The sequence below is a fragment of the Peromyscus eremicus genome, chromosome 17 (genome assembly GCF_949786415.1).
Source record: "Peromyscus eremicus chromosome 17, PerEre_H2_v1, whole genome shotgun sequence".
Classification (NCBI taxonomy): domain Eukaryota; kingdom Metazoa; phylum Chordata; class Mammalia; order Rodentia; family Cricetidae; genus Peromyscus; species Peromyscus eremicus.
In genome coordinates, this window is record NC_081433.1 from 59,186,995 (window position 1) to 59,213,181 (window position 26,187).

Sequence of the window (26,187 nt, forward strand, 5' to 3'; positions counted from 1 at the left end):
TTTAGATTTTAATAGAGGCCTGGAGAGCACAGTGGGCCTAGGAAGCAGCCACTGTCCGGCCTGGCGAACTCCATCAGCATGCATAACAAACAGCCTATCAGCAGGTCTGGGATGCCTGTTACCATGGATGGGGCACTCACTATGAAGGCTGGAGATGTCTAGGGACACTTGTTATTGGCTCTGGGTTGGCAGACTGCTGTGTGCAGTCAGGTCTGAGGACATCTGCAGTGAGGGTTGACCTGGGCATACCTGTCATCAGGGCTACAAACACCCTTTACTGTCATTTAGACACCCGTCAGGCCTAGTCTGCACTGTGACCTTCCCTCCTCCTCACAGGACTGACTTTTTGAGACAGTTTCGTTCTGTGGCTCAGGATATCCTTCTACCTCAGTCTCCCTAGTGCTGAGACTACAGACAAGAGCCACTACATCCAACTCATTTCCTGTTCCTCCACATGCGTGACATAACTGGGGCTGACCTCAGACGACCAATGCCTCCCCAGGGGCCTCAGTGACTGCAGTGCAGGCCGGGCAGTGGGTCTGCTCCTCATTTATTCCGAGCACTCGACACGACAACACCATGACATCTTAGAGCCTCACAAACACAACAACGTCCGAGTGTAACATCACCAGTGTTCTTCTGCGTTTTACCAGGGACCAGAACCAACCTTCGCCAAGTACTTCCAGGAACAGGAGCGCGTCAGAGCCACAGCAGGCCACGCCAGCACAGCTTTTGGAATCCATGGCCCTTGTGGAAGTGACCCTGGAACTAGAATGACAGGAGAAACACTGTGACAGGGACAAGGCCACACGAATGTGCAACAGGTGTCCTCCACAGCCCTGCCCACAGAGCAGCTTGGCTGCAGAATAAGGTGGCCTCAGGAGGGTGAAGACGGCAGGGTGTGTGTGAGGAGTCACGGCAGCTCGCACGGACTGGTGTGAGGTATGTGCTCCCTCTCCCCTCCACCTGCCCTGTCCCCAGAAGAGCCCAAGAATGTCATTTCTCAGGTTGGGAGGCAGCCCCTGAAGGTCTCAGTTCCAGGAGTGACAGGAGACTTGGCACCAGGGCCATATACCCACAATTCCTTAATCATCTTGAAGACCCAATGGAACAGCACAAAATGCAGATGCCTGGAGACAAGCTGGAGAGACGAGTTGTTGTGTGCTCCACCTGCGGAGCCCACATGGACCAGGGTCCCCCTCCAACCCACAGCCAACATGAAAGCTGCTAGAAAAGTGAAAGAAAAGACCAGAGGACGAAGCTGCAGCCTGGGGTCCCTGATCTGTCAGCTCCCACCCTGTAGAATGGCTCAAGGTCAGACTGTGACCCAGTTGCAGTGCAGCATCCCCATAGCTACAAAGACCTGTGGGTTGCCAAGACAACAGAAGAGAGTCAGGTGGGCCTGGGGCTGCACCAGCTATGAAGAAGGGGCACAGTGGGGTAATAGAAGCCGAGGACTAACCAGATCCCCAGCTATGCTCATGGCTGACACCAGACTTTCCAGACGTCTACAGGCACTGCAAACGCCCACTTGTGGTGGGGAAGCTGGGACCCCAGCAAGAGTGTCTGCACAGATCAGGGGCAGCAGGCACAGGCAGTGCTAGGCACAAGGAGGGCTCCAAGACAGCCATCTATTGTACCTGAGCAGTGGCCCATCCTTCCAGAGGCCCCAGAAAGACAGTCTATGGTAAGAGCCGAGCAGTGTCACAGCACTGCTCTGCGGGAGCCACCCCGAGGCCAGAGGTGCATGGGTTGGGGTTTCCCTCAGGATACACTCCCCAGGGACAGAGACAGGCATGTGCTGGGCATGAAAACCCCACTGTATTAAACTGGAGCTAAGATTCTGAGAAGTCTTCCAAAACAGAGTCCTGCTACACAGCCAGGCTAGACTTTAACTTGCCCTAATCCCCCTGCCTCAGACTGCAGAGCTCTCAGACGTCTGTAGGAGCTGAGATGCCATTGCTCAAAAGCAAGAATCCACACCGCTCCCTCTCCACCAGAGCCTCTGTGTTCCCAGATAAGCTCCAGAGACGGAAGAAGGCAGGGCTGTGTGGAGAACTTGCAGGGAGCCAGGCCCTGGGCACTAAGGCTGAGGAGGCACCCTACAGAAGAGGAACAAGATGACAGACAGAGTCAGAAGCGGAAAGGCAAGGTGCCTGAGAGCGGCGGCTGCAGTGTGCAGTGGCAAGGCCTGCTGGAACCTGACCCGGGGATGTGGAGCTGGCCGAGTACACACCGAGGCTTAGGCTGCAGGCGTCCGGGGCAGGGTGACGGGAAGGGCAAGGCTGCTTCGAGGCTTATCTCTGTCGCCAGTGGCTCTGATCTAGTCAGGAAGAGAATGGCTGTTCAGAACTGAGCATGGAGCATTGTGGGAAAGAAGGTCAAGAACCAAGAATGAGGGCTGGCGATAGGGCTCAGTGGATAAGGGTGCTTGCTACCAAGCCTGAGGACCTGAGCTCAATCTCAGGGTCCCACATAGTGGAAGAACTGACTCACAAGTTGTCCTCTGCCCTCCACACGGGCACCTCAACACACCTGCTTACACACATACACACAGTAAATAAAAAAAAAAAAAAAAAAAGAACCAAGAGTGGGATGGATGAGGCCTTCACAAGAACAGCACTGGAGGCCCACAGGAAGGAATGTGTAGGCTGGGCAAGGCCACTAGTCATCAAGTCTGTCCTGGCTGCTTGACCCTGCAAGGACTGTCATCTTTAAGAGAAACCTTGAGCAAGAGCAGGCAGGGCCAAGGGTGGCCTGCTCCCATGACAGCATGCTCAAAGCCCACCCAGCAGAGGCACTGGAGGTGAGATGGGAAGCCTGGGGCCAGCAGGCAGCCCCTTTATGAGAGGAAGCTTCCTCCTCTGCATGCCTGAACAGGAAGAGGGGGCACATGGCAGCAAAGTCCTTTGCCTCACTCAGATTTTCTTTCTGATGACATCAGGTGCTGGTCCGGGTCCTGGCACGCACCTATTTGCTGGCCCGCTTGTGTCTGTACATCTGCATCATGCGCTGGCGGAAGACGTCAAACGTGTCTTCTTTCTGCTCTGGCCCATCAGCCCCCAGGCCCTCTCCTTCTGAGAGCGTCCCCCTGCAGAGCAGAGGCAACAGTCAAGAGCCAGGGTCAGGGCTCAGCCAGGGTGTACAGGGACTGGGACACAGACATGCAGAGAGCAAAGGGTCACAGGGCTGGGGCATGGCTCAATGACAGGGTGCTCGCCACTGCACGGTGAGGCCCAGGGTTCTCTCCTTAGTACAGCAAAAATCAAACAAGTAAAAGACAAGCACAGCCACAGTGGAAAAGAAAACAAAGGCTACTAGCCCATGGGAGCATAGACTAGTAGCCTTTCTGGGTAGTTATGGCACATAACTATTGTGCTTGGGACACAGCCTTTCATGTAGCCCAAGGTGGCCTGTAACTCACAATTCCCCTGCCTCACTCTCTCAAGAGTTGGGATCACAGATAAGTGCCAGGCCTGACTGGAGCTTTCTGTGGGTCTGCAGCCTGACCAGAAGAAGATGCCTCACGCAGAGGTATGTTGGGACTGACAGACATGCCCTCTGGATATATGAACAGGAGCTGAGGATCTGTGTCCCCACCCTGGCTGCTTGTAATGTCTTCTAGAAACATCTGTGCCATAACTACCCAGAAAGGCTGCTTAGTTTCCAGGGCCCTGAGCAGCAGGGCCAAGAAGCTGTCCAGAGGTCTACAGAGGAAGGAGCCGGCCACATCTGTACAACCGAATGACCCAGCTGTACACTGTGCCTCGACCCAACAGAAGGTACCCAAGGGTCCCCCAGCCATGCCATACATGCTGACAGGCTCGCGGATGCCCTTCCCGAGGGAGCCCAGGCCGTGGCCTTCCTTCCAGCCCATCTTCTGCAGCATCTGGAAGCCCAGGTTCTTGTCTGTCAGTTTCTGCTGGGCAAACTCCAGGTCCTTGGGTTTCTGAGGAGAGAGAGGTGGGGATGGGTGAACCAGTCTTCTCCTGAGCGCACTGGATCCCCAAGTGCTGTCCTAACCCCAGACACCTGGGATGGTGAGGCCCACTCACCTCCAGCTTCCCTGTAACATCCCTGGGGGTGGGATTTCTTGAGTCCAGGTCCCTTACCCCAGGGTCAGAACTGGCACCCGGCAGTGGGGTGGCATGTTGCTGCCCTGTGCTGAGCCTGCGAGGGAAACCCTGTGAGGAGGGCGAGGCTCAGGCCAAAGGCTCAGCAGGAATGATTGAGCAAGAGACCTGTAAGGACGAGTGGCCTCTCCTGTGAGTGGACAAATCACTGCTCTCCTGTGCACTGCAGTTTATATTGTAGGGTCTGAATGGAGTCTCCAGCTCAGCCTCCTGAAGGCAGGGACATAGGCATGCCCATGCCTGGCTGCTGTCTTGGGGATGGGGCCTGCTGTGATGCCTAGGCCAGCCTAGAACTCCTGCGCATAAGTAGCCATCCTCCTGCCTCAGCCTCCTGAACACCTGGGACACAAGTGCAGGCTCCACACCCAACTCCGCAAAGTGCCTGAAGGCTCATCTTAAGCAGCAGCAAGTGTACCATTCTGATCGTGCACGTGCAAGGGTCGGGGGGTGTCACTATGTATAGTCACACACACCTTCTTTTTGGCTATGGGACGACCCCGAGGCCTGTCGTAGGCGATTCGAACTGGTTCATGGACTAGAAGACAAAAGGGAGAGATCTGTCCACACTGCACATTTGCCCCATATCCTTAGAGACAGAAATGCTGCCTGGTCCACACAGTCCACACCTGGCAGCTGCTGGCAGCCACTGGCTCCCCTCCCCTCTCCCGCTCTCCAACAGTCTGTCTGCTGCGCTGGGCTGTGAATGGCTGTGATGGAGCCAGCAGCATGTCTGTGCTAAGAGCATCACTCAACCAAAAAGCACTGCCCTGTACAGGGATCTGCTGCTTGGGCTGCTCCTGTGGCCACAGGCAAGCCACAGCAGTCCTGCACCCTCCTAGTTCCATCAAGAGGACATCAGAGGGACAGTTCGGGAACCCTACCTATCAGTCAAGAACTCAACAACTCAGGGGAGCACCAAGCGCTCGCTCATCATGGAAGTCACTGAAGACAATGGCAGGGCTGTCTCACTGATGCCCAAGGCACCAAGGCATCTGACTGAGGTAAGACAGACATGCACCTCCCTGCAAGAAGCATGGTTCAGCTCCCCTGTGCCCCAAGATACAGGACACAAGGGTCACAGTTAGGCCAACGGCCATCCACTACAGTGCTAAGGACACATGCCCAAGGACTGTAGGGGACGGTGTCACACAGGCCTGCGAGGCCCAATGGCTGCTCTGTTCCCATCTTCACTACAGTGTGAGAATCTCTGGGGATTCAGAAGCTGCGTGTGCTTCAAGATCAAAGGTAGGAAGTGGTGGGAGACTGTCTAGCAGGGCCCAGTGGTGACAGAGCCCAGCAGATAAGAAGGGGCCCCTTGTAAGAAGGGCAGCTCCCCTTACTAGACATGTGGGTCTTGTGCTAACAACTGGGAGTGCAGTACACATTGGTTAAAAATACTTTTGAGCCAAGCACAAGCCCAGGGCCCTGCAGCACTGGCTTACCTGGGCTCCCCTGCCAGCACCACACACCAAGAAGAACCTGGTCATGGTGGCACACCTACAGTCTCACCCTGTGGGAGCTGGGCATGAGGATTACTGTATAACACCAGCACAGGTCACACAGGTATGTTCTGTCTCAAAGAAAACCACAACAAAACCCAAAAAGACACTCAAATCCTAAGTCCTAGGAGCAGAGAATCCTGCGCACTGTGCCAGGCACTTGGGGCCCATCTGCACACACAAGGCCAGCAGGTGCTAGCAGAAGGCAGGGTGACTGGCTGTGGCAGGTACATCTGGGATGGCTACTGAGTGTGCTGCCTCCCTCCTCTTCCCCAGGACTCTGGGGGCACTCACCCTTTGACTCCTGGATGAGACACACCCTCTTGGGGGCAGGGATCATGCCAACTTTCAGTGACTTGCTGCTGATTCTCTTCCTGGGGAAGCAGCTGCCAGAGGAGGTCTGTGACAGGCCAGGGGTGCCAGCCTGGTCCTCCCTGGACCCCTCTCCAGGGATGCTGTCAGTGGGGGAGCTGCCCTCGGAGCCTGGACACTTGGCAGCTCCTACCTGTGGCCTGAGGGTGCAGGTCTCCTCTCCGCCCTCATCCTCCTCGTCCTCCTCCTCATCTTCCTCCTCCTCAGGCAGCACCTCAGGGCCCTCCAGTGTAGCCTCCTGCTGGGGACGCCCCTCCTCTGGCTCACCCTCACCCTCCTTCTGGGCTGTGGGGCTCTGCACTGAGTCCCCCGCCTCACCAGTGGACTGGAAGGAGATGGATGGGCACAGTTCCAGCACCTTCTCTCGGTAGAACTTGAAAGCTGAGCTGCTCTGGTCGTGCAGGAACCTGAGGATGACATGCACTGCTGAGCTGCAAGAGTGTGAGTTCCTGACTTAGCCCAGAACACAGGCAACAGCAGGCCATGACCTCCGCATTGCCCTGCTATGGCTTCATAGCCCAGCTAATGAGACAGAGCGTTCAGAACTTAGACTGGCTGAATCTAATAATCTTCCCTGGATGGGAGAAGATGACCCTGAAGTTCATCAAGACCAGATGTTCATGCAACATGCACGACCCCGCCCCCCATTCCATCCCTAGAACCCTAAAAAAAAAAGTCTTCCAGGCAGCTCGGCTAGTAAAAACACTTGCTGCACATGCCTGAGAACCGAGTTTGGTTCCCAGAGCCAACAGTCCGCTCAGACTGTTTCCACTGACCTCCACAAATGCCCACAGCATGCACATACACACACACACACTTAAAAAAGATAAATCTTAAAAATCAAACAAAACCTAAGGTGGAAAGGCAATTGGGGAAGGACATCCCAGTGTCAACCTCCGGCTTCCTTGTGTGTCCTCCATACAGGCAAGTGCACCAACACTCATGGGCACACACATCTGATACCACACAGGCACACACATACACCAAAGTTCTAGCAAGTACAAAGTGACTGACAGTGACGAATTGCTGCTTGGGAATGTGATAGCTGGCAGGCATCAGTGGGAACGCCAGACTTCTCTATGTGATTTTTACTTTAGAACAAAATTGAATTAAAAATTCCAGCTGAGTTGCTGAGCCATGGTGCTTGCACACCTTTAATCTCAGGACTGGGGAGGCAGAGGCAGGTGGATCTCTAAGTTCGAGGCCAGCTTGATCTACAGAGTGAGTTCCAGGACAGCCAGGACTACACAGAGAAACCCTGTCTCAAAAATCCAAAAACCAAAAACCGAAAACAAAACAAACAAAAAAATGTAGCTGGGCATGATGGAGCATGCCTTTAATCCCAGTACTCAGGAGGCAGATGGACCTCTGTGATTTCAAGGCCAGCCTGGTCTACCAGTGAGTTCCAAGCCAGCTAGGGCTGCACAGTAAGACCCTGTCTCAAGAGCAAAACTCAAATTCCCCCCCCCCTACAAATTCAAATACGGAGACCATCAAGATGGCTCAGTGGATAAAGACACTGCCTGCCTCAAGCCTGACAACCTGAATCTGGTCCCTCGACCTCCGTGGCAGGAGAAGACAACTCCTCAAGTTGTCCTCTGACCTCTACACTTATACTGTGGCATGCACACAGCTGCCACAAATTAAATAAACAATGTAAAAGTAAACAAATCCCACTGGGGTCTGTGTATATGGCTCAGTGGATAGGAGTGTTTGCTGTGCAGGAGCTGGAGTGCCAGAACAGCAAGCTTTCTTTTTAAACTGTAATCTTCACTGAATTAGAAAAAAAGCCCACTTAAAGGCCTGATATGAAGATCTTCCAGCACAGGCCCAGGAGGCCTACGACAGCATCCCTGACAGTATGTGTGGGCAGAAGCAGGATGTGGCTCAGAGTACGGCACCCCGGGTCTCTGGAAAGCAGGAGTCAGCCTAGGCAGGTCAGTCAAGAGCCAGGACTGAGGAGTGCAGGACACAGCATGCACCCACCAGGCCCAGGCAGTAGAACAGCATGCTTTGTTTGCACTGAACCCATAAGTTCTTTAAGACATGTAAGCCAGGGCTGGAGAGAGAGCTCAGAGGTTAGAAGCACTGGCTGTTCTTCCAGAGGTCCTGAGAGTTTAAATCTCAGCAACCACATGGTGGCTCACAGCCATCTGTAATGAGATCTGGTGCCCTCTTCTGGCCTGCAGGGACACATGCAGGCAGAACACTGTATATGTAATAAATAAATGTTTAAAAAAAAAAAAAAAAGACATGTAAACCAGCCTGTCTGCCTTCTGTCCATCCTGCCTACTTTCCATCCTTCCCTTCTGTGCTTTTTGAAACAGGACCTCAAATTCCCTGTGGAGCAAGCATGACCTTGAACTTCCTGCCTCCACCTTCCAAGTGCTAACAAGACTGGTGTGTGACACCGTGTAGCTCACGTGGTATTGGGGACAGACACCAGGGCTCTGCATACCAGGCAAGAAGTCTACAAACTGAGCTCCAGCTCTGCCCAAATGTGTTCATTTCCAACTGCACTCCACTGCAGCAGTGAAGTGGAGCAGGAACAGACCCAGGTCTCCGGCACCCAGCCAACATTCCACTGCATTTTCAGTCAGACATGACACAGCTCTCCAGCAAGCAGTAGGAAGCCCAACAGTGCCAGGCTTGGTCCTAGGAACACATGGGAGATCTCACATGGCCTCTGGAACAGCCCAGGAGCGCACCATAGAGGCCTTCTACCACAGGATAGAGTTCCCTCAGCAGCTGGGGCTCTTCTGGGCTGGTTTCTGGGCTTTTCTCAGACAACTGGTGAGGCACATGCCCAAATGTTGTTGGTGTACCCAGTCTTTGTGTGAGGGCCAATGGAAGGAGGGCGAGGATTTCCTGATCTGCCTGCTCAGTGTGTGGCTGTGGGGTGTGGGGGTCCAAGGCACGTACCACAGGTCAGGGTTGTCGGTGCTGTTCTCTATGCTGAACTGCTCAATTTCGGGGCCCACCTGAGCCACAAATCTGGCCAGCTTCTCAGCGGTCTCCATGGTCTTCAGATCCACTACAAAACACAAAGCAGTGGTTGGGGCTCTTCAGACTGACTCAAGCTACTCAACCTTGGTCCTTCTCTCCTTGTTCTCACTAGTCAATAGGCAGACTGTGGCAGAAGCACCAACAGTCCCAGAGATGCCTGGGCTGGCTGCCAGGGGAACAGGCACATGGCTGTCACCCTCATCACATCAGCCAAGAGGCTGCCAACCTGCTGCTCAGACACTCAAAGCTCAGGTCAGCAGATACCCTGCCAGCAGCTCAGGAGCCAAGAAACATGGCCTGGGCACTGTGTAGTCTGCTCATGTTGTCACTGCGAGCCAGATGGGAGCACTGGGCAGAGCGACACAGAAGGCATCCAAGGAAACACCACGTGGGCTCGGCTGCACGGACCCTGCACCTGTCGATTCGTCGAGGCCAGGCTGAAAACACCTGCAATGGCCTTGGGGTACAGCTTGAAGGTGAGTGAGTGCCTAGCAGGCCTGCGGCCCTGCAGTCAATGGCCAGCACTGCTGAACCCAGACAGACCAATGGAGCCACTTAAAAAGCAACTGCCTCTGTCCATACTTTACATTCTCAACACCCGTAAATAACACACAAATAAATATTCCTGCAGATCTATTGTTGTTGATATTATTATTATTGTAACAGACAAGGTCTTACATAGGTGAGGGGAGGGTGACCTTGAAGCCCAGGTCCTCCTGCCTCTACCTTCCAAGTGTTGGGGAGACAGGTGTACTCCACATCAGCCAGCTTCATGTAGCACGGCTGTTGTGTTAGATGCTGTAAGCTATCCAAACAAGATGAAAATGTAGTAGAGGCAGGCACAGGGACAAGGACGGAGCAGTTCAGTGGCTCTAAGTTCCAGACTAGTCCCAGCTATACAATGTGTGCCAGGACAACCAGGGCTAGAGAGAAAGACCCTATTATCTCAAACAAAATAAGCTCTTGCAGGCCATGGTGGCGCACTCCTTTAATGTCAGCACTTGAAAGCAGAGCAGGCAGATCTCTGTGAGTTTGAGGCCAGCCTGGTCTACAGAGTGAGGTCCAGACCTGTATGGAGAGATCCTGTCTCAAACCTCTCATAACCATATTCAGAAGACAAAGCAAAGCGTCAAGAGGGCGTGTGCAGGTCCTCTGAAAACTGTGTCTTCTCCACAAGACTTCTGCCTCAGTGGACTCTGGCACACGTGAGGGTAAGGGTGGTATGACGGAGGCCCAGCAAGGACCCGGGTCAGCTGGATCATCAAGAGCGGGGGGGCTCAGGAGGAACATGAAGGACAGTGTGGCCATGTATCCATCCTATCCAAGTTCTTTTGGCTACTCCAGCCTGCCACCTGGCCTAGACTGCTGAACACCTGGCACCCCGACTCCCACCACCTCAAAGGACCCAAATGAGCATGGTGACAGGAGGGTTAGTGGTGAGCACCTACCATCAGCAGAAGGGCAGGGAGAAGAGGCTGGCAAGGCTTCTGAGTCATCCCCTGTTGTTGGCCGAGGAGACGGGCCCAAGGCTCCAGGGCTGGAGGACTGAGGACAGGGTTTGGCAGGCTCTGGTGGGCAGTCCTGGGCAGCATCACTTGAGTCCCTTGGTGGTGGCTTTACCTGCAAGGAGCCTGCAGCCTGGCGGCCATGGTGTCTCTGCCGAGTGCTTGAGGACAGGGATGTGTGCTGGGCAGTGGCAGCTTTCTTGGCCTTCAGGCCTCGAGGACCCTGGGAGCGCAGCAGCCGCCTGCGCTGCCAGGGGAGGAGCCTGCGCTTGAGACTGCGCACAGCTTGTGCATACAGCATGGCACGCACTGCACACTGTGCTGGCGTTGGCCTCCGCTCCACGATGGGCCAGCTGTGGTTCAGCCGCTGTGACTCTGCCAACTTCAGCTTGTAGTATTTATACTCCAGGCTGCTCTCATCAGACAGAAACCTGCCAAGCAGACACAAGGCAGGGCACTGAGAGAGCAGCACTGTGCTCCGCAAGACAGAGCTGCCCTCCTAAGTGAGGCGCCCACTGCCCTCTGCTGTCCAGGTGCCCAAGAAAGTCAGGAGCTTTGATCCAGCTGGGTAGAGAGGCTTATTCTTAATCCTAACGATGGGGAGGTTGGAGCAGAACTGCAGAGAATTGGAGGCCAGCCTAGACTACAAAAGGAGCCATTATCTTTTTATTTGTCTGTAGCCCCAGCTGGCCTGGAACTCACTATGTAGAAAAGGCTGGCCTCAAACTCACAGAGATCCACCATCCTCTGCCTCTAGATGTTGGGATTAAAGGTGTGCGACCAACAATTGGTTGGATTCTTTGTCAGCTTTGGTCACAGAAAGTGCTGAGAGTTCTGCATCCTGATCCGCAGGCAGCAGGAAGAGACAGCCCCTGGGACTGGCTTGGATTTGGAAACCTCAAAGCCCACCCTAGTGACATACCTCCTCAGACAAATCCACACCTCCTAATCCTTTTCAGGCAGTGCCACTCCCTGCCGACTCAGCATTTTTCTTTCTATAGTGTAACACTGGGATAGGACCCGTGGTGCCTTACATGCTGGGCAAACGAGCCACACTCACGCTTGGTGTTTTGTTTTGTTTTGTTGACAGACTCTCCCTCTCCCCAAGGCTGGTTCAGACTTGCAGTCTGGCTGTCCTCCTGCTTTACCCTCCCTAGTGCTGGGGGTTGGGGGCAGGTGAGAAGCACACACAGGTGTCTAGCCCATGCTTCTCTTTCTTGGCGGCTCTTTCTCCAGCACCATGTCTGTCTACATGCCGCCATGCTTCCTGCCATGACGACAATGGACTAAACCCCTGAAACTTTAAGCCAGCCTCAAGTAAATGTTTTCTTTTATAAAAGTTGGCATGGTCATGGTGTCTCTCCACAGCAATAGAACACTAAGATAGAAGTTGGTACCAGGAGTGGAGTATTGATGTGACAACCTGGTGATGCTGCCTGTTGGTGGAATAAGGACTTTGGGACTTTGGAAAACAACTGAATGCTTTTAAGTGGGATTTAATGAGCCATACTAGTAGAAGCATAGAAGACAGTGGTGTTAACAGCAATGTAGATTACCAAGGTCTGGCTCAAGTGGTTTCAGAGGAGAAGAATATAATTAGTAAGTGGCCTAGAGACTGTTCTTGTGATATTTTGGTGAAGAATGTGGTTGTTTTCTGCCCTTGTCAAAAAATCTGCCTGACAGAGCCAGGCAGATCTCTGTGAGATCAAGGTCAGCCTGGTCTACAGAGTGAGATCCAGGACAGGCTCCAAAGCTACACAGAGAGCTGTGCAGTGGTGGCGCATGCCTTTATTCCCAGCACTCAGGAGGCAGAGGCAGGCAGATCTCTGTGAGTTCGAGGCCAGCCTGGGCTACAGAGTGAGTTCCAGGAAAGGCACAAAGGTACACAAAGAAACCCTATCTGGGGGGGGGGAGGGGGGGAGAATTCTGCCTGAGGCTAAATTGAAGAGTTTTGGATCAATGGCTTTGGCAGAGGAGATTTCAAGATAGCCTAGTATTGACTATGTTGTGTGGTCACTCTTATGCAGATCTATAATGAAAATGATTAATCTGAGCACGGAAAAAAATGCAAACTGTACAGTTTGAGGAGAAAAGGAGCACCAGAAAGTATAACAGAGCTAAGTCCTGTGTTCAAAGGGAGTGGTGACCTCAGGTAAGACCTGACCCAGCTAAGCTTCCAATTTGTGACACAGAATTGAAGAAAAGTTTAGGTTTGGTTGTAATATTGCTCACCTTTAATCTCAGCACTGGGAAGGCAGAGGCAGGTGGATCCCTGAGTTTGAGGCCAGCCTGATCTACAGAGTGAGCCAGGGCAGCCACATATAGGCAGTGAAGGAAACCAACTTATCAAAAGGAATTAAAGAAAAGTTTAAGCGGTGGAGGACACCACTGAAAACAGAAAGCCGAGGAAAAACGTATTTGAACCAGGGAGCCATGCCCCAGTTCCAGCAAGCAGAACTTGGCAGTTTCAGCCACATGGTTCTGGCTTTAGAGTCGAGGATACATGAAAGGGATTGTGGAATCTCCCACCACAGCTAGGAAAGCCACTGAGGCCAGGCATGTGTCAGGGGTGTTCCTGATGTAGGTCCAGAGAAGTCACTGAGTGACTTGGTTCTGGGCCATCAGCAGTTCCTGCCTCATGGTTCCAGTGCTTTCTCCACTTGAGAGCACCCACTGTGCATGCACAGACCTACACTAAATTTCCTCTCTTATCACCCTGCTTGTCGAGATGGGTACCTCACCTTCACAGTGGCTCCCCTAAATCTTAGCTTTCTCAATCAATGCCTATCTCTGATCTTCCATTTGACCCTGTCCTCCAGCACACACACCACCAACAATGGATTCTCTAGTGGTGACCATCAGCTGCTAGGCTAGGCCCAGTGTCCACGTGGCAGAGGCAGTCCTCTCAGGACCATGTCCCTCCAGGGAAATCACCCCTAGGCCTCTATACCTGGATGCCGTCTTACCACGTGGTCTCAGCTTCCCTCACCAGTCTAAGACGGTGTGGCCTCCTGCCCTGCTTAGCACTGGCTGAAGCTGGAGGCCCTGCACTTGATTTCTGCTCGACCTCATTTCAGCTGTGCATCCTGCAAGCACAATGCTTCTATATGTAAAGCAAGGATGGCCACAGACCAGCTCACAGGCAGCAGCCAGTGTAGAGTCAACAGTATGCTCAAAATCCCACTGAGCATTCAGACAGCAACCAGGCTGTGGCAGGAGAATCCTTCCAGCCCAGGAATCTGGGCAGCACTCAGGCCAAAACGTAAGACCCCCATCTCTTATAAATGACAAACAAAATCGGGGAGTGGGTGGGGGTGGAGAGATGGTAAAGAGCTTGTTGTTCTTGCAGTAGATCAGGTTAGATTCCCAGCAACCAGAGTGGCTCACAACCATCCAGGACTCCAGTTCCCGGGGATCCAATGCTGCTTTCTGACCTCTTCAGGCATCAGGCATATGGTACATAGGCACACATGCAGGCAAAACACTCTTTAGCCTCTGGCTTTGTTTTTACAGAGAGTTCTGTAGTCCAGGCTGGCTGCCAGTTCTGATCTTCCTGCCTTCCAGGGCTGTGGTACTCCTTTAGTACCATACGCCCGTGGGGCACTGTCTCTTTGCACTCTAGGACAGTCCAGCAGGGAAGGTGAGTGGTGCTCAAGAGCTCTTGCAAAACATAAAATAAAGGCTCAAGAGATAGCTCAGCTGTACTTGCTGTTCTTCTAGAGGACCCAGCTTCAATTCCCAGCATACAATTCAAAATGGCAGTTTAAAACTGTCTCTGACTCCAGTTCCTTGGTATCTGACATTCCCTCTGGCCTCCTCAGACATTGGATGAACATGGTATACGGATATACATGCAGGCAAAACACTCATACACATAATACAATTATTTTTTTAAATAAGAACATGTCATTTAAAAAAAGACAAAATAAGCATGCTCACCAGTAAGCAGGGTCCTGCAGGAGGAGTGTTCTCTCTCTGGGAGACAGCCTGCCTTGGATGACACGCATGACAAGCTGGTCAATGGTGTCCACCACCCTATGATCCGCCCGCTGGGGGACTGCTGCGATACACAGAATGGATACTGTGAAAATCAGTGGACCTCAAAGGCCTGGAGACCAGGACAGTGAACTGGAGGGCAGCATAAAACCCCAAGCCATCAGCAACTGGAACAATCATGGGACACTGATGTTAAAGAGGGAAACCTGGTTGAAACAGAAAATGTCCTTGTGAGATGTCCCACCTCGGCTGTAAGCAGTGAGAGTCACTTGGCTGCACAGAGAACTAGGTATAGACTCAGAAAGGCGCTGGTAAGTGTTGACCCACCACCACTGCACACAAGCTGCTTCAAGCCTGACCGCCCAAGTATTAACCCAGAAAACAGGTGTGTGTGAGACGTGGCTAGAGGCAGAGGTGGCACTGCGTCCCTGCAGTCACAGCTTCTCAGGAGTCAAGCAGGAAGACTGTCTGATCCTGAGTTTCCAAACAGCCTGGGCAACATAGTAAGACTGTTTCAAAACCAACCAACCAACAACAACAACAAAAACAAACTCTGGGGTCAGACAGCTCAATGGCTGTGTATGCATGAGGTCCCAAGTTCATATCCCCAACAGACAGTTAAAAAGCTGGGTATGATGGCGAGCGAGCGAGTGCCTAGAACCCAGTGCTGTGGGAGGTGGCAACCGGGGAAGGGCTGGAGCTTGCTGGCCACCAGCCTAATTCCAGGTTCAGAGACCCTGCCTCAAGGGAGTAAGATGGAGGGTGATAGACAGGACACCTGACATCCTCCTCTGGCCTGTACATTCACACGTACACCACACACTCAAACATATGTGAACACACACACAAAACACCCAAGCCCAAACAAACAAAAAACTCAACAAAATGTCCCAAAACCTGAAGAAATAGCTCAGAAGTTGAGAGCGCTTCTGCACAACCATGGGGATCCCAGCACCCATGGACAACTTGGTGTGGTCTTGTGCATGCCTATCACCCAGCACCATCTATGTATGTGCATGTAAATATTTGTGGTGTGTGGACACATGTGCCCAAATGTGGAGGCCAGAGGATGGTGGGTGTCCTGTCCTGTCACTCCTCACCTTTTTCCTTGAGATGGGGTCGTTCACTGAACCTGGAGCTAGGCTGGTGCCAGTGGCCATGTCAGGGCATCGGTTCACCAAATCCTGATGGGTGAATCTCAGGCAAGGCCCCGAGAGCCCTGGCCCCAGAATGTCTCTTGCTACTGCTGCGTCTTTGCGTGTTTGCTGCTGCCGTTTTCCTCTGGTATCTGGCACGGTGTGAATGGGCATGGGGAGATTCCCCCGCCCTGAGTGCAGTATGATCGTCTCTTGGAAATATCCTGTTCTACTGGGCATTTTTACCTGGGGATTATTATGAAGATGATTTCCTCCTAAACTGTACTGTTTAACTAAAGCAATAATTTTATACAATAATAGTGTTAGTTTAAATAGAATTTTGATGATTGAGGATTTTTAATAAATACAGTAAGGGATTATGATAGAGGTTCATTTAGTGGAAAAATTAACGTAGGTAAAGGTAGGATAAACTGTTGCCCCTGCCTCTGATAAAGCAGAGGCTGCAGAGGATTAAAAAAAAAAAAGGAAGTGTCAGAGCTAGAACACATGAGTTTCTATTGAGGAGCTGTGTAGACTGTGGCTTAGGTTACAATTAAGAAAAACTATTGAGGGGCTGGAGAGATGGCTCAGAGGTTAAGAGCACTGACTGCACTTCCAGAGGTCCTGAGTTCAATTCCCAGCAACCACATGGTGGCTCACAACCATCTGTAATGAGATCTGGCACCCTCTTCTGTATACATAATAAATAAATAAAAAAAAAAAATGAAAAAAAGAAAAAAAGAAAAACTATTGAGTCCCAGTAGCCCAGCTAGTTTTGATTCTTTTAATCTTTTTTTTTTTTTTTTTTTCTGTTTTCCAAGACAAGGTTTCTTATAATATACATATAATACTCCTGGCTGTCCTGGCACTCCTTCTGTAGACCAGGCTGGCCTTGAACTCACAGAGATCTGCCTGCCTCCTGAGTGCTGGGATTGTGCACTACCACTGCCCGGCAATTCTTTTCATCCTCATGTTGGGAGATGTGTTCACAGGTTTCAGAGTGCATCATCACAGCTGAAACAAAACTTAGAATGACTTCAGGTTAGATGAAGATGTTGTGATAACAGCTTCGAGATGGAAAACCCCAGAAAACAATCTAAAGTTCACAAGGACACATACCATAGCTGAGGGACTCGTTAAGGTCAGGGATCAAAGACAAAGCAGCTCAAGTATTATTAGCTGATGTGCTTTCCTTGCTAGGATTGGTTGGTTATCAAAGATGATGATTAATTCCTTGTACCCATTTCTGCCCTCAATCTCCTGCCATAAAAAAAGCTGATGGGTGGGTATGCACCCTGAAGATTTAAAGTAGAGCTGACTCATTCTTTTCATATATATGAAAGTTTAGGTTTGTGATTCTTCTAAGATTTCTTGTAAGATTTCCTTTTGAGATAAATAATAAAATGATTGGTCCTTTCTTTGTAACCACAAAATGCAGCCTTCCAGCAAAAGAACTGGCTGAGAAAAATACCTTGCTTGCTCACACTCTGTTAATCTATAACAAGTTGCTTGGACATGAATGTATGTGGTGTTTGTGACAACTTGTTTTTCACTTGTAATACATAAAATGTTTAATCATGTAAGGGATATAGAAAACATGCTGTTTTTACTTGTATTCACTGTAATCATTCACTTGAAAAATAGAATGTAACCACATTGAAATTTTTATATTGTTTGAAAGATTCTACTGGGGTATGTAAGTTGTAAGGGAGAAAATAAAGTTAGTTAGAAGGAAAACATCAAGAATGAGAGTTAGAAGGAGAACAGCAAGAGAGACAGAAGGGACATTTCTGGATAGAGGTAAGAAAAGAAAGAAAAAGTCAGAAGGAAACCATCAGGAGAGTGTGTGTGTCTTTTCCCTTACCCTCTCAGATAAGAAAGTCTCAGAGCACCGACTCCGACGTGGTGATCTCCTTTGAGCCCTGCACTGCTGGAGGCTGTCCCCCAGGCAGTGGCAGGCAGGCAGCTAGCAAGCCTACAGGGCCTCCTGTCTCTGGCCTCACAGAACCAGGGTTATACATGGGCATGGTCACAAGTTTTAGGTGGTTACTGGGATCTGAATTCGGGTCCTCAGGCTCTTACCCACTGAGCCGTTTCCCCAGGCATTCTTTTTTTTTAATTAATTTACTCAAGAGGCAGAGGCAGGAGGATCTCTGTGAATTTGAGGCCAGCCTGGTCTACAGAGTGAGTTCAAGGACAGGCTCTAAAGCTACAGAGAATCCCTGTCTTGAAAAAAACAAAACAAAAAAAAAAAAAATTTAGGTTGTTGGCAAGCGCCTTTACCTGAAGATCCATCTTGCCGGCTCCTCTTTTTTTTAATTTTATGTTTATGGGTGCATTGTCTACATGTATGTCTCTGTACTACTTGTGTATCTAATACCATGGAGGCCTGGATACTGGGCACCCTGAACTGGAGTTACAATTGTGAGCTACCACGTGGTTCCTCTGGAAGAACAGCCAGTGCTCTTAACTGCTGAACCATCTCTTCAGTATCCCCTCTTATTTCCTGAGTTTCCTCTTGCTTCCTCTTGCTACGCACACAGTGCACAGGCTAGCCTCAAGCTTGTAGCAATCCTGTCTGTCTTGGCCTCCCAGGCTAGGGCGACAGGCCTGTGCCACCATGCCAAGGTCAATGAGCACTGAGTGTTTGTTGTAGGAACGGGTGACACTAGCTAAAGCAGCTAGCAGTTCTGGTGGGTCATGGTCTATGGCTGGCTACACAGCTGTACATCAGAGCAGACAGAGGCTGGCAAGGACACATGCCCAGCTCTGCTTCAGAAGCCTCTGCTACAAGGGAGTGAAAGCCCCTGAGGGCAAAGCAGGTAATTTACACATGGTGGGTGACATGATGTAGTGAGTTTCTGTAGAAACTCAGGAAAGCTGCGACATCAGGCCTCCCAGCATACAGGGAAGCTGAGGTAGGGAACTGAAAGCTTGAGGCCAGCTAGCCTAGGTTACATATCAAGACCCCATCTTAAAAAAAAAAAAGAGGGGCTACAGAAGTTAATGGTGCTTGCTGGTACTCACGAGGACCAGAGCTTAGATCCCAGCACCCAAGCAATAAGCCAGTCTCCTCACACACCTGTAACCTCAGTTCAATGATCTGATACCCACTTCGGCTTCTGTTCTCATTAGTCAGACAAAAAATTACAGTCAAATAAAAAATTAAATCTTTCTGGGTAGGGTTGCACACATCTTTGAACCCAGCACAGAGGCAGGGGCAGGTGGATCTCTCTGAATTTGAGACCAGCCTGGTTACACAGTGAGTTCCAGGTCAGTTGGGGCCACATAAAAGACTCTTACAACAAAACAAAACAAAACAAAAAACAAAAAACAAAAAACAAAAACAAGCAGGCAGTGGTGCTGTACACCTTTAATCAGAGGGGAGGCAGAAGCAGGTGGATCTCTGAGTTCCAGGCCAGCCTACAAAAAGAATTCTAGGACAGTCATGGCTCCACAGAGAAACACTGTCTTGAAAAACCACAAAACAAACAAACAACAACCTAAAAAGAGAGCAGAGCAGGCAGCTGCCCTCTGAGGTCAGCATGCCTGCTGCTGCAGTACCCGGGTCCCTGGCTGGAGGGGAGCTCAAGGCCTTGGACCCTTCCTCCTCTGCCCACAGCACTCGGCCCTTGCTACCCTCATTCCCCTCTGGCACTAGGGACCAGGGAGGAAACGCACTCAGCCTGCTTCTGGAAGAACCCTTCTTACAAGTAGCTGTGGCCAGTCATCAGTGTTGGTACACGTGCTGCCGGCCTGGTGCAATGAGGCCTCCATCGAGGAAGGGAGGGAGGGCAGTGGTAAAAGCGACACTCCCCGGACTAGAGGTAATGTCACAGGAGAGAAAAGACGGGTACCATGTTCTCTGGAACTGGGAAGGCTGGGTGTGAGAGACAGCATGCATGCTGGGAGCACGGGAGAGGGAGACCAAGCAGCTTCCCATCCCTACTTCTGGCCAACGCCAGAGTGGCTGCTGACTGTGAATCAGGTGAAAGGCACCAGCACCACCCGGAATGACTCACCTGGTCCTTGACACCCATCAGCACTCTGACCACCCTTCCCATCCCCTGGGCACAGGATCAACTAGGTCTTGGTGTCCCATTTTCTCTGCCTTTGGTGACACCTAGTGACAAGGTACTTCAGAACACGGCATCCTAACCTTGATCCTATGGTGAAAGAGGTCGTTCACTGTTCCTAGTGAGGGCCAGCCAGCTCTCCCATCTGATTCCCAAAGAATCCTAAGGCTGGGAACTGGGGCTCGGTGGGTACAGTACTTGGCTAGCAGGCACAAAGCCCTGGGCTCCATCCCCAGGACCTCAGAAAGCAGGGGAGGTAAGTACACACTTGTCATCTTGGCACTCAAAAGTGGAGGCAGAAAGACCAGAAGTTCAAGGCCAGCCTGGGCTACACGAGACTCTGACTCAAAAACGAGGGTAAAAATTGGGTCTTTGAGTTCTACTCTCTAGAGAGGGGCTGGAGCGATGGCTTAGCAGTTAAGAACACATGCTGCTCTTGCAAAAGACTGAGTTCTGTTCCCAGCACCCATGTTGTGCAGCACCAGCACCTTCTTCTGACCTCTACCAGTTCCTGCACATATAGTGTGCATATTCAGGCGCACACACACACACACACACACACACACATTAAATCACAAAGAGAGGTTCTAGATGGACAACATCTGTTCCCTTCCAACAATGAGGACCTGTGTTTGATCTCAGGTCTGATATAAAATGCCATGTGTGGTGATACATGCATATGCCAGAGCCAGGAAGGTGGAAAGAGGCCCTCTGGGCCTTGCTGGCCAGCCTGTCTAGCCTAATTAGTAAACTTCAGGTTCATTGAGACCCTGTCTGAAAGGTGGTAGACAGTCTTCCTGAAGAACACCTGAGGCTGTCTTCTAGTCTTTATACACACACACATGCACCTGCACACACATATATGCACACACATTTTTAAAAAAAACCTCAGGACAGCAAGATGGTTCAGTGGGTCCAAGTGCTTAAAGCCAGGCCTGATGACTGAAGTTCCATCCCTAGGATCCATGTGGTGGAAGGAAAGAACTGATTCCTACAAGCTGTCCTCTGATGACCTCTAAACATGTGCCCTGACACTCATGTATCCGTCCACCCAAACACATACATACACACACTGAACAAAAATACTTTAACAATGGTAATGATGACACTGTTTAAAAAAAGGAATCTTACCTTGGCTCAGAGTGCTTGCAGCCCAGGGCTGAGATGTGGTTTTCTGTTCTCTGGGCTCTGCAGGCACAGCCCTCTTGACCTGGAGGGGATAGCCGCTGGCCATGAGCCAGGCCTTCAGGTGGTCTATGTATTCCCTTCCAAACAAAGTGGAGTCCTCAAAGTTTGGGAAGGAAGCAGGAGATGGAGCAATGTCTTGGAGGCCCACAGCCTCTAGGATCTTCTCCTGCCTAAAGGAGGAGGCCAAGGAGAAGGTCTGGCCTAAGAGTGCCAGAGACTTCCTACACAGAGAATTGGTGGTCTCCAGGGCCACAGCCAGGTCCAACGGGCTAGTGAGGGTCTTCATCTTGACACTCAGCTCGTAGGCGTTACAGGCCATGAGCAGGGGCGTGACGCCCTTCAGCAGCCTGTCCTGGAGCCGCATGATGTACTTGTCGAAGGGCTTGATGATCTCGAAGAAGCAGTTTTTGGTCTTCACAGCACCTTTGTCTAAAAGCATGTTTAAAAACTCATTATCGACTCGGGGTGTTTTCAGAGCAGAGTGCTTTAAAAACTTGATAGTAAAAAAGCAGAAATCTCTGTGCTCCGGTTTCAAGGAGCATTTGAAGGAGGCCAACATCTTGGCACAGGTCTCAGTTTCCAGTTCAAACAGAGTCTGGAAGAGCTGGGAGAACTTGAGGTCATCCTTAATGGTGTGGAACCCCGCCCACTTGATGATTTCTATGCCAAACCTTGAGAACACATCTGCCTTGTCCATGGCATCAAAGCCCAGCTTCCTTCTAGGGAAGCTGAGGGTCCTCAGGTCCAGGCCCAAGGGGATCTTTAGAGCAGCGAACTGGATTTCATCCAGCCCTGGATTTGTTCCGAGGGTCACATCAGGACTTGGGGTGGCTTTCTGGATTTGGTTAGTGCCCTGAGGTTTGGAAGTAATACGACCAACAACAGGTATTTTCTTCGTGGTCATGCTTTTCAGTGTGATAAGCTTCCCGACACCCTTTGTTGCAAGCAGGCCCTGAGTGTCCCCCTTTCCTAGGAGAGTGCCTTCCTGGTCAGCCATGTTAAGAGACCGGCCTCTGGCCAGGACTTGCCCACTGCCTCTAGACACAGAGTCCACCTCGCTATGATGGTCCAGGTCATAATCCCGACTCTCCTTCTCCAACCGCCTGGAGGAGGCCAAGTCCCCCAACACTGAAGACCCAAAACCATATTCCTGTGACCAGGAGGATTCTTGAGAAACTGGGTGGCCCAAGTCTTGCTCCCAAGAGCCACGGAGTGCAAGCTTCCAGTCCTGAGAAGGAAAATGTCCCAGTTTCCGGTGGCCAAAACTCTGGTCCCGGGAGTCAGTGTGGGCCGCTTCCAGATCCCGGCCACATTCTTTTCGAAGATAGCTGTCCTCACCAACGGACTGGTTGCTGGATCTGAAGGTGGGTCCCACAAACATGTCACCTCTCAGGCTCTCTCTTCCCAAGTCTAGTGAGTACACTCCAGATCCACTGGTGGAGTACCTGCTATCACTGTGAATATCCTCATAGACATCTGCTCTGGCTCTCGAGCCTGTCCTTAAGAGATCTGAAATAGATGGCCACAGACAGACAGAAGGCACTTTAGAACATGGGCTGCAAGGAAACGGCCCCCACACTAGCCAACACAACTGCTTTATACTCCCAAGAGTGAGGTGCAAACTCCTGCTGCTGCTAACACTGTTTAAAAAGGTAAAGAGGCATCAGGATGGCTTAGTGAATAAAGCGCTTGCCATGCAAGGGTGAGGACATGAAACCAGATCCCCAGAATCCACAGTAAAACCAAGCAGGCGAGGTTGCCTGAAATCCCCTATGTTCAGGAGGTGGAGACATGGGATCCCCAAGGCAAGCTAGCCAGTTAGAGCTGAAATCGGTGACCCAAAAGTGGAGAATGAGTGCCTAGGGAAGACGCCTGCACACACTGCACACAGGGAACACACACACACACACACACACACACACACACATACACACACTAAAGGAAATGTGTGTGGTGCTATCTCCAGCCCTCTACCAGCCCGTCTGCACTGGCCCACTGAGAACTGCCGCCAGGCATTCAACCAAGTAAGAGTAGCAGCACCTGGAAAACCTGCACCTGCGCTCCCCTGCAGCTTCCCCGCATTCCCCCTTTTACAACAGCATGGAGATTGCTGCCACAATGCTCAGTGCTTAGCTGCATCTGGGGGGATTCGAAATGCATGGAAGATGTGCACACCTCTCGCTGTGTAGACACCACCATGCCATCACACAAAGGGGAGCATCGTCCGAGCTTGCACTATATAGGACAGGAACCTCACGTCCTATGGGCACTGAGAGGTGATCACAGTTACCAGACTTGTGCTTGCCCTTGTGACCATCAGCCAAGGCAGGGTAGTGGATTACCCAACAGGCACACATTAGCATCAGACACAGGCTCCCCAACTCACCACCAGACACTACCCTCACCATCACTCCACCTACCCCTGGAGAAGAGGCTTAGTTTCTATGCAGTCACACCCAGCCCACTTCAGGGTTTCCACTTCCGTCCACTTCTGCCACTCTCACTGCCTCCTGGAGGACTTCATGTCCCACACTGCGACTGGGAGGCAGCAGCCTTGGCCCATGCCACACCAACCACAGCCGAGCAGGCAACAACCTGGCACCCGACCCCAATGTGGTAGAAAGGCCTGAGTGGTCATTAGATCTGTCTCTAGGGCTGAACCAGAGACAGAGCAGGTAGGAGTAGAAGAAGCTACACTAAGTGGGGCTATGGCAGAGAGTAGAGTGTCATCCAGGATGGGAGGGGGTGCAGATATTGTTGCAGTTCCTTTCGTACACAAACGCTGCAAGAAGCTGCCCACAGACGCCATCTATGGCGGCAGCAGGCCTCGGGCAGCTTTCTCACAGTTGGATTTTTAAACAAAATCTACAAAAAGGGGGGGGGGGGGAATCTGACAAAAAGAGACTCAGGTCTGGTAACAAACACCGAGAAGACCAGCATTCAGTAGATGAGGGGAGGAGGACTGAGAGTTCAAGGCCAGCCTGGACTATACAGTGAGTTTGAGGCCAGTCTGGGTTACAGAATGAGACTGTGACGGGCAGAAGCTAGGGAGATGTGCGCAACGTGCTTGTTGCACAAACAAGAACTGAGTCACATCCCAGGACCCACATTAACACATCAGCACAAGACCATGAACCCAGGGCTGGGGAGGTAGAGACAGGACGGTCTCGGGGCCCACCGGCCAGCTAATCTAACCACATCAGCAAGCTCCAAATGTCTCAAAAAGCAAGGTGAGGCCGGGTGGTGGTGGCACATGCCTTTAATCCCAGCACTCGGGAGGCAGAGGCAGGCGGATCTCTGTGAGTTCAAGGCCAGCCTGGACTACCAAGTGAGTTCCAGGAAAGGCGCAAAGCTACACAGAGAAACCCTGTCTCAAAAAACCAAAAAAAAAAAAAAAAAAGCAAGGTGAGGCTGGAGAGATGAGATGGCTCAGTGGTAAGAGCACTTGCTGCTTTTGCAGAAGACCTGGGTTCAGGTCCTAGAACCCACATTAGGTAGCTCACAACTGTCTGCAACTCCAGCTCAAGAAAGCTGATGCCCTCTTCTGGCACTCAGAGTGACTCTCTTGTCCCTCAGGTGCACATACCCACACACAGACCCACAAACATGTAATTTAAAAATAAAATAAATATTTAAAAAGCAAAGCAAAGTGGAAAGTGATTAAGGAAGACACCAGATGTCAACCTTTCGTCACCATACATGCCTGTGAATTCCCACACACAAATATGAACACCTGCACACAACATCACCAACACACACAAAAAAAGGGGGGGCAAGAAAAGGGACAGGTACCAAGAAGCAGAGAAATGGAAGAAAACACAAAAATCCACACTCCTGGGCAAACACAAGTTCCCCTCTACAGCTAAGACTTACTGAGCACCCACTTTGTACACACTGGGCACTGTCATTACTGAGGGAAGGAGATAGATCAGTAGCAGAGCCCTTGTTTCACACATTTCTGGCCCTGGGTTTAGGAAAACAACACACACATACCCACCACCCCACCACCACCCCATGCACATACATAACACACTGGGGGAAGGTGGGTGCCAACAAGGGCAATACAATGGGCAGGAACACAAACACAGTGGGAAATGCCATCCTCACAGACTCTCACCATATGTGAAGCGTCAGCACCTGGTGCTCAAGGGCTGTCGCTAAGAGGAGTGTGGGGAGTGTGGGGAGTGGGGTGGAGGGCAGACATGAATTTCCACCAGCAAGAAACAAACTGGAATCCCTTGGCCCTGACTGTGGTCCTGGTGCAGTCAAGGTGGCAGAGCTAAGAGGCAGGAACGATGGCTGTATCATACATTTCCCATGCCCTGGTTTACAGAAAAGAGAAATGTACAGAATAGAGCAGAAGCCTATGGACAGCTGAGAGACCATACAGCTTTGTTCCAGAACCACCCAGATGCTGTAAGGTTTACTGTTTCCTCCGCTAATCAGTTTTTCTTTCTGTTTCTTTTTGAGGCAGGGTCTCCTTATATAGCCCAAACTGGCCTCAAACTCACAGGAATCCTGCCTAGGCTCCTCAGTATGTACCACAACACAATGCCCCGCTAGTCTTCTTGAGGAAATTACGATGTGATGTGTGGAGGCTGGGGAGATGATTCAGTGGGTAAGAATGCTTGCAGTACAAGCAAGAGGACCCAAGTTCAAGTTCCTACCACCACAAAAAGCCAGGCATGGCTGTACATAGCTGCAACCCCAGCACTGAGAGACAGAGCCTTGAAAGGGGGACAGTCTTAAAATCTACAAAACTTACACTAGAGAACTAATCAACCTAAAATCTCCTCTGTTTTTGTAACAATGACAACTCTTAACGTTTTCAGTAAGTTTATGAGTTTGGGTTGGACTACATCTATAGCGATCCACGAGTTGTGGTTTAGATATGCCTGCAAGAACTAAGATTCTAGTCCCAGCCAATTTGCTGGAGATGAGGCAGAGTCTTAAAAGGGGGACAGCTGTTGAGATGGCTCAGTGAGTAAGGGCACTTGCCCCAAGCCTGAATGACAACTGAGTTTGACCCCTGGAACCCACAGTCAACTTTTGTAAGCTGTCCTCTGACCTCTGAGTGCAAATGTACACACACACACACACAGAGGAACCCTTCTGTAGAGGCTAGGGTGTAGTTAGTGGCAGAGTATGTATGTTAGCATGAGTAAGGCCTGGGTTATCCCCAACACCAAAACACTCTCAAAGTCTTTCATGGCAGGGCATCTGGCTGACGTGCTCTACGTACCGAAAATAGCACCTCCTGCACACTGATTTAACTG

The 26,187-nt window shown here is 51.1% G+C and overlaps 1 protein-coding gene across 9 annotated transcripts in view; it reads right to left on the reverse strand.

The window, feature by feature from the left end:
- Positions 1-533: 533 nt before the first annotated feature.
- The window catches only part of Sugp2 (SURP and G-patch domain containing 2), a 28,257-nt gene continuing 2,603 nt past the window's right edge, over positions 534-26,187 (reverse strand). For 6 of the 9 annotated variants that reach the window (XM_059244421.1, XM_059244422.1, XM_059244419.1 and 3 more), the window contains 10 exons: positions 20,855-22,420; positions 14,455-14,575; positions 10,459-10,946; positions 8,927-9,038; positions 5,927-6,411; positions 4,607-4,668; positions 3,813-3,949; positions 2,971-3,091; positions 2,237-2,323; positions 534-768 (listed from right to left, as the gene is read on the reverse strand). In XM_059244421.1, coding sequence (XP_059100404.1) covers positions 2,971-3,091; positions 3,813-3,949; positions 4,607-4,668; positions 5,927-6,411; positions 8,927-9,038; positions 10,459-10,946; positions 14,455-14,575; positions 20,855-22,420 — 3,092 coding nt within the window. In that variant the 3' untranslated portion in view covers positions 534-768; positions 2,237-2,323. The remainder of the gene's footprint in view (positions 769-2,236; positions 2,324-2,970; positions 3,092-3,812; positions 3,950-4,606; positions 4,669-5,926; positions 6,412-8,926; positions 9,039-10,458; positions 10,947-14,454; positions 14,576-20,854; positions 22,421-26,187) is intronic. The other 3 variants (XM_059244425.1, XM_059244424.1, XM_059244423.1) reach the window with 3 other exon arrangements.